This window comes from Rhinopithecus roxellana, unplaced genomic scaffold, assembly GCF_007565055.1.
Source record: "Rhinopithecus roxellana isolate Shanxi Qingling unplaced genomic scaffold, ASM756505v1 contig2516, whole genome shotgun sequence".
NCBI lineage: Eukaryota > Metazoa > Chordata > Mammalia > Primates > Cercopithecidae > Rhinopithecus > Rhinopithecus roxellana.
This window is the reverse complement of record NW_022142106.1, coordinates 181,671-195,307: the sequence shown is the minus strand read 5'-3', so window position 1 is coordinate 195,307 and position 13,637 is coordinate 181,671. Positions and strand designations below refer to the sequence as shown.

The following is a 13,637-nucleotide window of genomic DNA, read 5'->3' as shown; positions in this document are numbered from 1 at the left end:
GTACCAGGTGCTTTTATCCAAATCTAACTTGGTCAATGTAGTTTCAGACCGTTTTCTCTGACAAATTTAACATATTCTTTTTCCCTCATTCAATACTGTGCTTACAGACTCTGTGCAGGGGAATTCTGGGCCGGTAAAGGTAGTGCGGCCTAGAGCTTGGCACTGCCTCAGTCACTCCCTATCGCCTCCCCCACAAACAAAGAAATGCAGATGAGAACTAGACCAGGACAGATCTGGACTCCAAAGCATGACAGGACACCTGCAGGAGAAGCCCGTCACAGGTTGGGAGAGAGGAACGAGGACGGTCTTGCCAGGCAGAGCTGGGGTCAGTTCACCCACACAGAGATGGCCCCTGGACCCTAGAGGATTTTTCCCCATGCTCATGGGTGGGTGAGGGGCTGCGCAGGGCTGGGCCTGTGAACTCTCCAAAGTGACAGGTTGAAGCTCCCTCCCAGGACCAGGCCCTGTGCTGCATCAGCCCTGAGAAGAAGCTGCTGGGGAGAGTCCCTGCGGTGCAGACGAGTTGCTACTGGGAAGAGAGGGCTCAGAGTGGGCGGGGACAGAGCGGAGGTCTGAGGAAGGAAGGGCGCACTTGGGAAACCAGTAAAACCACAGTGGAGGGGCTCCAGAGCTGCGACGCTGGAAGGGCTTCCTACCCTACATCAGGGAAACAAACGTCCCCTGCAAAGGAGCAAGAGAAAAGGACTGTGCCTCGATCCAACACCAAATGTGGCTGGTGAGAAAGATTAAGGGGCGGGCTTGTGGCCTTTGAGACTGTCAAGTTTTGCCAGAAAGACATGCTCACCATGGGTGGAAACCATAATCCAGTGTTTCAAAATGAAGTAACATAATTCAGAAAAAATAGAAGACCTGAATGAACAATAAAAATCAGAATTAGAAAACTCAGAAATGAGTTTAGCATTCAGGAAATTAGCAAAAAGTAAAACATGGTTTCAGAAGGGATGACTCAGTCAGAAGGACAGTAAAGGAACAAATGCCACAGATACGGCAAGGCAAGGGGTCGCCTTACTGACTGGGCTAATCGACCCAGGTCAGCAGAACGAGGAGGCTGTTGCCACCCAGCCGGGCAGGAAGAATATGTTGGTGCTCAGGGGATCATCCCTCTTTGGTGCTTGGTGCCTCATGTGAATGACAAAGAGGCAAAGCTGCAGCCAGGACCTGAAGAGAGCTTGAAACCAGGACCTTGGGCCCCTCAGCTTCAGGGTCTAGCTGACCCCGCCAGGGTTGCTGGCCAAGGGAGAAGGGATCTCGTAATGGTGCCAGAGGGATGGCTGATGAGTCTCACTCTGGCCTTGAAAGCTACAGGCCTGCAGGTGGGCCTGTAGCTCCTTTCCCTCTGCTCTTCCCTTGCAAGAGAGGTAAGGCCTCACAAGCTTACTGTAGAAGTCAGTGTCCAAGAGTAGACAGCGATGGGTAATGCAATCTCCTAGGATTCCCTCTGGACTCCCACATGCCCATGGCTGGCCCTGTCCCTCAAAGGCAAAAACACCCAGCCTGCAGGGAGGTGCCTCGTGAAAGGTTAAGTCCTTGCCCAGGGGATGGCTATGACAATGGCTTGCTGGTATGGGATCCAAACACCCCTGGCTTAGCTTGGGATAAAGGGAGGGCTACCCCAGCTCCAGGGCTCAGTGGCAACTGCAGCTTCTCTCTGCCTGGTCCTGCCTTCCTCCGTGACCTGTATAACCTGTGATCACTGCCCGAAAATGACCTCATGTGACTGTGTCTCAGAGTTTATCTCTAGAGAACCCAATCTAAGGTAGCAGCAGGCTGCTTGGCCCGGGTGGGCGGCCTTTGAGCCTTAGCATGTTGTTGTGCAGAGCCTGATGATCCCTGATGGTGTCAGATAAAGGAGGCTTGAGGAGGGTGAGAGACCCCTTTGCCCAGGTCTCCCAGCCCCACAGTGCTGGGCCAGGACCAGAAGCCAGGCTCTGGCATTCTCTGTGTGATTTCCAGTCCGCACACGCAGTTCTGGAAGGAATGCCTTCTTTGGCCAGCACTCTTTCCTGCAATATGTTCCTCTCTTAATGCATCTGGAGGCTTTTGCCTTACACCCTGCAAATTGTTTTCTTGAGGAATATTTCAATTCTGGTATCCTCTAATCTGTACATTTTCTTCTCACGAGCATTTTCCTATGCCTCATCTTTTCTACATGAGCTACAATTTGCTTTCTGGAAATTTCTTGTTGACTTTTTTTTTTAAAGAAAGAACTCACAACCAGATGTGCACCGTGATTCTTTCTGCTGTTGGGAAATTAGACCTTCGTGCAAGAGTTCCACTAAGTGGTTTGAGTTTATTGTTGCAGTGACGGAAGTAGTTTATCTCCGCAGGGGGAAGCGTGCTGGCTTTCACCGTGTAAGAATAAATATGCACTAATTAATTCTGTACAAGACACAACATCATTTGAAGTCTGCTACTTTTTTAAAGCTCCATATTCACTGTAATAGTTTCCTTTTTGGAAATTATTTATTAGTTGTTTTCTGTTTAGATGAGGAAAACAAAACAGAACCAGCAAGAAGTGGATTCTTATTTCAGTTGATTAAAAAAAAACTGTACACTGTATCAAAACAATCCATTTTCTATTTCATGCAAAAAAGCAAAATAAGGAGTATTCTTAAAATGACTTTGCAGGATGTGCTTTATTTTAAGTCAGCCCTGAACCCAAACTACACAGGATCAATTTTTGACATATTCTAGACCATTCAATGATTCTTCTCAGAAACTGTATCTTAATATGGAATGAAAACTACATTTAAATCATAAATTTTTCATGCTACATTGTTATTTAATGAAGAGGTTGTATTACCAATAATAATAATTTAAGAAAAGGCCATTTTTATTTCCCCAAGCTCAATATACATATTTCTTTCGTAATTATGAACTTAAAAAACCCGTCTCAGATGTAAAAATGTGAATTGGAATATGTAAACTCTTTGATAGACCTGAAAAACAGGAAGGAAAATGTCACATACTGGAAACCCCTTGCCTTAAATCATGGAAATGGGAAAAAGCACGTTGAGGGGCGGGGAAGGCAGCAGAGCGGTCCTGACCTCAGTTATTAAAGAGTTACAAAGTATTCCAGGTCTCACTGGGCCGGCGTTTTTTATTCTTCTGCCTTACGTCTGTTTGCACAGGAGACCGCAGCCTTCCAGAACGGTTCCCCTCATTGAAGCCGGTCACTGCTGGACCACAACAAAGCAGGTGTCCACACCATTTGTTTTGCTGCTTTTTTTTTTTTTCTTTTCCTGAGAAGTCAGTCACTGGTGTTTAATGGAAAGGTATCTTATTAGTCCTTGGTTAAGATAAGGCAGTAAGAGTATCACTAATGTTATGTTTTTGCTTAGAATGAGGCTGATCCTTCCACTGGCGTCTTCATGGGGAATTAGTTCCCTCTCTTTTGCCCCTAGAAACACAGGTAGGAGCTGTCTGCTCCCTATTGCTGTTGCATATTCTGAGTGTGTTGAAGGCTCATCTAGTCTCATCACAGCAGCTTCCCCACTGGGGATGGAGCGCTGTATATTGCATTATAGCATCTCTCCAGGAAGGGCACGGGCCCACAGAGGAAACCACAGGCATCTTTCCATCTGACTCCTCTTCTGTTTCTCTTAGGGACGGGGCCCATACATGATTCCTTCACATGGTCAATCAGAATGCAAGACACTGTTGACTAAAACATAAAGCAAATAGCCCTGATTTCAGAGAAATGGAGTTACAAATAACATTTTCAACAGTGCCTTAACTTGCAAGGTAGCTTTTACTGCAAAAGGATGTCAGTTCCTTTTGTCTACCTGTCAGAAGAGAAGCAAACCATTTCCATTGAACTAGAAATGCTTAGCTCTTATGAGAATATTGTGCTTTTAAAAAAAATTCAAATGTTAACATTATTTGCAGTCTGTGTTCTAAGGTTTCAATTTGTTTTCTCTCTAGTCCATTTGATCATTGTCTCTGGTGAGCGATACAGGAATATTAATATGGCATAGAGATCTTCTTCTAGTTCCAGTTCTCCTGTCTCTCGAACTAAAAAAATATCTGTGCACAACTTCAAAATTCAATCCACATTTGGAAGCTCTTCAAACATGATGGAGTGAGAAATCCCACTGAAGAATTCTCGGACAAATTTCCCAATCACAAGCACAACGGAAGTATATAATCGCATAATACTGAAAAAACAGTGAGTAGAAATTGCATGTATCAGTTAAATATAGTTAATAAAGCATGTCTAAAAGAAAAAATATTATTTTGTCTCAAATTCCATAGAAGAAATAAGCATATCAAATCTCACATTTTTTCCCTTTGATTAAAAAGTTGACTTTTTATAATAGAATTATTATAAATAGAAAATAGAATTATGTATTACAGAACTGTTAGACTTTTAAAATAAAAGTCCTTTACAATCTCACACTCTGGAAATAATCAATGCTAACCGTTTCATGTATGAATTTCAGGTGGTTTTATTGCATATATTAAATGCATAAATCATATATTTGGTAGAAATGTGATTATATATGATTTTCTGTGGCAGGCTCCTTTCTTTTTAGCAATACTGTCTCTCAGATTAATTTTTTATCAAATTCTGGGTGAAAATCATTTCTTATGAGGCTAACTTTGAGAAATATAATACTTTATATTTGTGTCTTGTGGGGATGTGCATATCCTAGGATTTAAGCATCAGAACATGATGCAATGGTTCAGAAGTTCAAAAGTGGGATGTCTGATAGATCAATCTGCTAAGGATTAGAAGGAAATCTAAGCAGAAAAGTGGTATTTCCATGCAAGTTTCTAAATGTAAACACTGGATTGCATTAAACTGTGCCATAACAGGAAGACATGGAGTGAAGAAGCCATATGCCTGGGCTGTGAGAGTCACACTGGGCATTTTCATCTCTTTGGGACTCTGGTGCCTGATTTTTTGAAATGAAGGACCAAGGACGTGTGCATTTTAATATTGCAGCTCTAAAATTAGTGAATTCTAAGAAGATAAAAGGTTTCCCACTCTCAACTTTCTATGATACAGAAGTAGACTCTTGTAACTGTGAATTGTTCAATGAGTCCTTACCCATAGCCAGCCAGGAACCCCAGACTTGGGGGACTGACTTTGTCATTGAAGACCACCAGTTCCAGGGCCTGAGAGTTCAGATTGTATATTCTGTTTCCAGTCAGGTTGAGAACCCACCACTCACTGTTATATTTAGTTGTATTGTCTCTGGACAAAATGATGGTAATATCTATGAAATTATTTTCTAGAAGGGTAGAAACACAAAATCAAGTCAGCATGAGAATTTTAGGATGTAATGCAAAAATGTTTTCAGATGGCAAGATCTGGTTACTAACGGTAGCACAAGGTTCCAGGTTGAAAAGGATGCATGGACGTGCTAAAAGCGGGAATGGACAAGGAAGAGTGGCCCTGGGTATCCAAGTGATTTTTCCTTTTCAGTGAGAGAGGTCAGCTGCTGTTGCTACATGGACACGGCAGCGAAACCACAGGGCACAAGTGGAGGATCCACCACCTGAGCGGCTGAGCTGATAATCCCAAATGACTCTGTAGACACTTAAAAAACCACATTGCTGACTTGTGATCGAATCAACCAGTCCATTCATCTTAGCAACATTTGCTCAATGTCTCATGGGAGGAAGGCACTCCATTAGGTGCTAAAGGGCTCCAAAACTGCATATAACATTGTTCCTTATCTCCATGGGAAAAGACTATGTACATGAGTAAAATTTATGAGCACATGACAGCCACCATAGGACCAGCATTGACAAGCTCTGTTGGCTTAGAGACACCACTTCTGGATAGCATGCTCCATGGGTGCCTCACAGAGCAGATAACTTCTGAGCTGAGATTTGCTGAGTGAGAACTTCAATAGGTGTAGCTGGGTGAGGAGGGAAGCTCATTTCAGGCAGGGTGATGGGACACAGCTCAGCAAATCTCTGAGAACCATAATATCGGGTCAATAATTACTTTTATTGGAGCTTAGGGTGAATGCAAACGAGCTGTAAAAGATACAGTAAGAAGCCTGTAGTGACATTGTATAGGTCTTTTCAAGAAGATTCCACTCCTGCCAACGATACTGGTGCTTCCCCTGAGAAACATGGTGGTGACTATAAACTAAACTCTGTGACGGTGGGAGCCACATCAGCATCATTTCATACTGAATTCCTAGATCACGGGTGTCCAATCTTTTGGCTTCCCTGGGCCACACTGGAAGAAGAATTGCCTTGGATCACGCAGGAAATATACTAACACCAAGGACAGCTTATGAGCTAAAAAAAAAAAAAAAAAAAAAAAATACAAAAAAATCTCATAATGTTTTAAGAAAGTTTACGGATTTGTGTTGGGCCATATTCAACACTGTCCTGGGTCACAGGCAGCCCATGGGATGCGGGTTCGACAAGCTTGTCCTAGATGGTAGGAATCCAAGAATGGTACTTGACAAAAAATGTCTATGGCATAGAAGGATGAATCATTGAAGAAGAGTAAGGCACAGTATGATCCTGCTAGAGCCAAAGTCCTTATCAAGGAAGAGGGTGAACCATGCAGAACACACAGGAACAGGAGGAATGTTGGTTCTGAAGTCGGGAGACAGCTGTAAGGAGGAAACACAGGAGACTGCAGCACAGCGTCAGCTCAGGAAGAGCTTGTGGAGGGACAGAATTACTTCCTGGGGAATGACTGATTGTTGAGCAATCTGCATGCCCAGATGAAACATTTCTACAACTATTCCTGACTAAAAGGGAAATAGCAAATTTCTTAATGCGTCTTGCAAATACCTTGCAAGAGATACTTATTTACTGCTGAGGAAGAAACGTGTGTGATATGGAGCCTGGTCTTTTGCCCATCCCCAGGGCCCTCCACTGGGCCTCTACCAGGCCAATCTCTGTGTAGCTTTCCAACTCTTCACTTATGTCTGCGTCTTTCTAGCTAAACACAGCAGCATGGAGCCCAGGCTCCAGTGCCTGGCCTATTGCCTAGTACGTAGTGAACGGCCCATGTTGGTGAATGAATGACTGTGTGCCAGATAACTGCACTGGTTTTCCACGTTGTCCAGATCTATACATCTGCTTCTGGTTCAAGTCATGGAATCAAGCAATTCTTGACAATTAATAGAATCCAGAAACATGAATTTATACCATCCAAGTTATATTGGGAAAATTAAATCACTAAAGTGCCTCTAGTGATACTTACTAATTCTTGGGCGGAATCAAGTGCATTTCATGCTATCTTTTTACTGTTCTTATTGTGAGGGGCAGACATATTTAACAATGTATGAGGCAGTTTCCTGTCAGTAATCTGGCTGCTAATAGAAACAAGTTAATAATCTGATGAATCAGTACTATAAGAAACTTGGTGTGAATTTAAGTCAATCAAGTTCCATATCAATGAAAAAGAGAAAATGAAGAATGTGGGTCCCAACTGAATGAGTGACTCCTCTGGGCTAGTGAAGGCAGGCAGAGGTTTTATACGTCTTGTCACACAGGAAGAGATAGCTAAAAAGTAGTCTGATGAAGGCCCAAACACACACTGTTGAAATTGAATAAAACTAAGATTGAAAACAATTCTGAAACAAATTTTTCTCATTCTTACCAGATAAAAGTTGCTTTATAGGTTTTGAGTTAGAATCACTAGGTGCTTTCACATAATACGGATAAATCTTTTCTATGGTCCTGTACATTAAGAAAAAAAAGATATAATTACATTTTAATTGTTTTACCCATCTAAAATTGATTTTTTATTGTTATTGTTGACCTTGTATCACCAAATAATGGTGGAAATTTCATATATCTGTACAATGTGTAGACATCATAATTTATGGGTTCCTATTTCAGTCAAAACTCTCTTATGTGGAGCAAATTCACTGAGCTTTATCTGGATCTGCATGTAAGTCTGTACAACAAGCTGGGTGATGGCTTACAAACAGCCACAGGCCTTTTCCCAATTCTGCAGCTTGTTTCTGAAGCTAAGGGGCACTCTTTCTTACAAAGATCCTCTGATTCTTAACCATACCATTGAGCACACCTCAAATTTTAATTTTTAGATTTTCAAACATATCTATAATCAGGCTGATATGGTTTGACTGTGTCCCCACCCAAATATCATCTTGAATTGTAGCTCCCATAATCCCCACGTGTCACGGCAGGGACTGGTGGGAGATAACTGGATGATGGGGGCAGGTTTTCCTCCATCATCATGCTGTTCTCATGACAGCGAATAAGTCTCATGAAATTTGATGGTTTTATAAAGGTCAGTTCCCCTGTACACGCTCCCTTGCCCACCACCATGCAAGATGTGCCTTTGCTCCTCCTTCGCCTTCCGCCATGATTATGTGGCCTCCCCAGCCATGTGAAACTGTGAGTCAATTCAACCTCTTTCCTTTATAAATTACCCAATCTCAGGTAAGTCTTTATTAGCAGTATGAGAATGGACTAATACACAAGTAGACTGCATGAACTGATCCAGAGGGGAGTGAGAGGTGAAGAGAGATGGTGGCCTGGACCTCGAGTGACCTCTGCCTCCCACAAGCCCAGTGTCTTGAATACATTCTTGAGTAGACACGCCTTCTCATCTGGGAAGTGATGGGAAAGGATCTGACAATCTCCAAGGGCCCTTCAACTTTAGTGAGTTGCAAAACATATCTCAATCTGGGAATACTTCTAAGGCCTGCACCCTGGTGATCTGTATATTCCATGCATTACAATGGGGCCAGGGCAGTCTGGAAGACAAAACTGAGGGCATCACTGGTGGATGCCTGAACTATTATGTTGAGCAGTTTTAGATCCATATCATTTTTTTTCTTGCTAGTTCGTATATTAGAATCTAAACATCTCAGCTTGCATCTGTTGGAAGTGGAGTACTTAAGTGGCAGGATAATGTTTTGAGATATATAATATTTTTTCCCCAAATTTCCTTTTACCCTTTGTACTCCTTAACCCTGTATGCTCTATCCCCATTCAGAGACCCAGGGGCAGGAATAATAGTAGAAAACGGTCTCACAGGGTCTTTGCCTGGCTTTTGGTGATTACGGTCAGAGAAGAGCAAGGTTTGTCATCCAGAGATGAGATCAATACTTTTTGGGCCCGGTGGACAGAGAGTGGGAGGAGAATGTGCTTGACACTAGTGGCTCCCTAAGAAGGAACCTTGAGCCCCACCTCCTTCCACTGAGGGTGAACGAGTGAAGTGGGTGCCCACGATCAGGTGGCAGACACGAATGACAAGAGGCTTGGGTCATTTTAGTGCAGTCCTATGTCACATTCCTGAATAGGGCCCTTAGAGGCACCAAGAGCCCAGTACCCCCAGGGGCGAATGAGGTACCACTGGGCACATATTATATTGGGTCAGGTGAACCCCGGTGGACCTGCCGGAGCTCCCACACCTCCAAATTGCATGAGAATCAGCTTGATGATTTCTAGTGTGCCCCAGAATGGGTCCCAATAGCTGAGGGAGACAGCTACTCTGCAGACTGAAGACAGACCTGGAAGAAGAATGTCTCTCTCAATGGAAGCCCAGCCGGCCAGCACTTTCCATGCACTGATGAGTTTCCTGGAGCCTGGCACCATACAAACCCTCATTCATTTGTTTTTTTATTATTTATTTGTTTATTTTTTTTGAGATGGAGTCTCGCTCTGTTGCCCAGGATGGAGTGCAGTGGCGCGATCTTGGTTCACTGCAACCTCTGCCTCAAGGGTTCAAGCGATTCTCATGCCTCAGCCTCCCGAGTAGTTGGGATCATAGGTGTGCACCACCACGCTTAGCTAATCTTTGTATTTTCAGTAGAGACAGGGTTTCACCATGTTGGTCAGGCTGGTCTTGAACTCCCGACCTCAGGGCATCCACCTGTCTCACCCTCCCAAAATGCTGGGATTATAGGCATAAGCCACCACGCCTGGCCCAAACCCTCATTCAGAACATAGACATAACCCTGGGGACAGTGGACAGAAAACTCCACAGCTGAGATTAAGTTTCTCTAATCTTACAAAATGGGGCCTCCAAATAGAAATTAACTTTGTGTTACCAAAGAATGAAGTTGCATTCCTCATACACATGAATCTGTAGATGGACATTTTGGACCAGGTGCATATACTTAACAAAGCTCTATTAGTAAGAAAAATAAACTTACACTGGTGTTTTTGAACCTTCTGTGCTGTTGCCTGCAATCATTTTAGCGATATTCTTTCGAGTAATATTTTTAAGAGGAAAAGAAAGCTTATCTGTTGCTATTTCCGATTTTGCACCCAGACTTAAGTTTCTGCGAAGAAAAAAAAAGCTTAATGTCAATGATTATTCAGAAGTCTGGAAAAGAGATTTACAACATATTTAACTCTTAATGGGATTAATGTCACCACGTTTTCATTGGGTCCACAATTGTCAATCCAGACCCTTTCAGTCTGCTTCACCTCAACGCTCAGCTTCTTAGACAACTGAGTTAATAGAGCCCAAGGAGGCCACGAACACTTTTAAAACAGAGTCGAAGGTGAGAAAGAGGAGGAACCTGCTCATCAAAAGAGAACCCATCTTGATGTTTTAATATGAGTTTCTAAAATATTCTTTTATCAACCCAATGATGTTAGTCTCCACGATGATAAACAGACTCCATGGGTTAAAAAGAATATTCAGTCAGAAATTGAATTTTAATTGTTTTGTTGGTTTCTGTTTTTTTTTTTTTTGGTAGCTCTTTAAAGAAAAGGCTAGAAAGTAAATTTTTGGTAATTTATACAGAGTTGGACATGAGGAATTTGGGACCCTGAAAAGGAGAAAATGGGATTGACAGAGTTCCTTACATTCTGAACAGCCCCACTTTGAATTTTTTAAAACTATTTCCTTGTAAATTTTAGATGCTAGAAGAATTCTTCTGTAACTGTCATGCTTCTTTCTTAATTCTAACGAGTCAGTCTCACGGACCCAAATGAACCTACTACTTGCTTGCCCAAATAAGCTTGCTTAGGGTTCTAAATCTCAAAACTGTGATGAAAGAACTAAGTTAATCAACTGGTGTATTATGTTGAGGTTCCCAAAACTGCATCACTAAACTATTGGGCTTTGGATGCAGTATTCGGATGTGAGAACTTCTGCTATGATATGCTCTTTCTACCAACACAAGGAAAAACAAAGCAGGGGCCACGTGCTGGCCACTGGCTTGGGCTGGGCAGAGAGGACTCTCAGGAAGTCTCTCCCTTCAGAGACGGCCAAGCTGCCCTCGCATCTCACACTTGGGAAGGGGGTCAGGTAGGGCTTCCCCAGTATTGGTGGAATGCAAGTGATAATCTGGGCCTCCAGAGGCTGCAATTTCTTTTTCTTTTTCTTTCTTTCCTTTTTTTTTTTTTTTTTTTGAGACGAAATCTTGCTCTGTCACTCAGGTTGGAGTGCAGTGGCATGATCTCAGCTCACTGCAACCTCTGCCTCCCTGGTTCAAGCAATTCTCCTGCCTCAGCCTCCTGAGTAGCTGGGATTACAGGTGTGTGCTACTACCTTCTGGCTAATTTTTGTATTTTTAGTAAAGACGGAGTTTCGCCATGTTGGCCAGGCTGGTCTCAAACTCCTGGCTTCAAGTGATCTGCCCACCTCGGTCTCCCAAAGTGCCAGGATTCCAGGTGTGAGCCACCGCAATCAGCCTGAAATTTCTTTATCATTAAGACCAAACTTCACCCTTTCGTGGAAGTTGTAGAATTCACCCAGACTGTTTCATTTTATAAATTATCACCTTGCCTCTCTTCTCTCTACCTCTGTTTCTTGCTCACAGAACTCACTGCCAGCCTCTCTTTAAAAACTAAAGTTATTATCTAGAATAACCCAACATTAAAATATGAAATTTATTTGGATTTCAGTTTAAAAGGAGCAGGATATTAATTTTTTTGAGATTTATAGTTACATTCAAATTTTTTTTTGCATTGAAAAAAGTTTAGATTTTCTGAAACCACATATTAATTTAAATCAACTTTCAAATCACTTGATGCTCTGCCTTCATTTCTTAGTGTTTATGTGAAAGCACATGGTCAGTTCTCGCTGCATCAGAGCTAGCCTTTCTGTCTCCAGTGGGCATCATTCACTTCCTTTTCCACGGAAGATTATGGACAGTGAAATGTAAGATGCATGAGGAAAATCTAAGTGGAGAGGCTCCCTGTGGTAGATTTATAATAGTAATGTAAGTGATGCACGAGGGAGGTGTTCAGAGTAATACTCTTTTGCATTATAGTAAGAAACATTTGAAATTTAAGTGTTGTTTCACCAATTGTACATTAAGGTAATAAAATACAATGGATTTTGAAATGCAAAAATAAACAACAACAACAACAACAACAAACCCCAAAACCAAAAAACTAAAGTTAGCTAAAAACAACAAAAAAGGAAAACTAAGAAGTTCTTAGTCTGGTTAGTGATTCCTAGGCAAGTCATTATTTAATAAACAAAAATGTTAGCTTTGGCATTGAAGGTAAGTTCCCAAGGCAGTAATGACAAAGTAAGATCCACATTAATCTAAAGTTTCCATTCTTCCATCCCACCACACCCTCCATCCCCCAACTCCATGTTTAGACTGGGTGAAGGGATAAATTATGCATGGAAATACAGTAACTACCTCTGAATACTCCATGAAAAAACAACAGAGAAGCTACTATTGGGGTCCAGGAGTTCGTGTATCATTTTCTGCTTACTGGGTGGGCTGATGGTCCACAAAGAATTTGAGTTTCCTTCCAGTTCTGTTACTGTTATGTCTTCTTTTTCATAATTTTCTAGAAATTGTATAGCACCCTGTATGTGCACAAATGCATATCCATAAATAGATTATAGGCATCATGCTGTATAAAGAAAGCAGTTACTCTTCCTTTGAACTGGCAGTATGGAAAAGGTTTCTCCCTTTGAAGGGAATATTTTTATAATGGATGGTCTTGAGTATTCCATTGCACTAATTTGGCTTCCTTACCCACAGGTATGGGAAGTTTCCAGTTACATTACCCAATCCCAGCAGTTGCTACCATCAATACAGCTGTGGAACCATTCCAGTTAAACAATAAAGGAAAAACAGATAATTTAGTGTCATTTTTCCTTTCCACTAAAAAGGAAATTTATCACCTATCGGGGAATGTCCCTCTCATGAGGGAGACCAAACTTAACCTGCTCAGGACATCCCAGCCCTCTCTGAAGAACTGCTCATTGTTCCAGATTAGTGTTGACCGTGTGCATTATAGGTGATAATTTACAGAAGAGAGAAGCATCTCCTTCCTATTCACTCTCTTCAATAAAAAAAACTATTTGTAAGACAAATTTTAATGATGAGGATTATGTTATATTATTAAAAGTGTGGAATATAGACAAGAGAATAACATCAGCCACCATCCTGCTACCAGAACATCATCATTGTTTTAAGTTTTAGGGGATGTATTTCTTATTTTTTGTAATTTAAAAAATAATAGCCTTTTTAAAATGTATGTTTTAGCTTGAGAAATTGTCATGTCATTTATAGTCTTAGTCTCTGTAATGAATTTTTTAATTACAAAATAAGTTGCTTAGAAAATCTTTGGACAACATGGCACATAAATAAAATGGAAAGTAGAAGCTCCTTCTCCCATTATGAACCCTCTAGGGTATCCAGTGCTAATCAAATTCATTTAATACATCTGCCTTAATT

At 41.8% G+C, this 13,637-nt stretch overlaps 1 protein-coding gene across 1 annotated transcript in view; it reads right to left on the bottom strand.

The window, feature by feature from the left end:
• Nucleotides 1-3,925: 3,925 nt before the first annotated feature.
• LOC115895792 (piezo-type mechanosensitive ion channel component 2-like) overlaps nt 3,926-13,637 on the bottom strand; it is a 30,503-nt gene continuing 20,791 nt past the window's right edge. Inside the window, 5 exon segments of the mRNA XM_030926387.1 lie at nt 3,926-4,178; nt 5,075-5,258; nt 7,604-7,683; nt 10,134-10,262; nt 12,588-12,760. Of these exon segments, the coding sequence (XP_030782247.1) occupies nt 3,926-4,178; nt 5,075-5,258; nt 7,604-7,683; nt 10,134-10,262; nt 12,588-12,760 (819 nt within the window).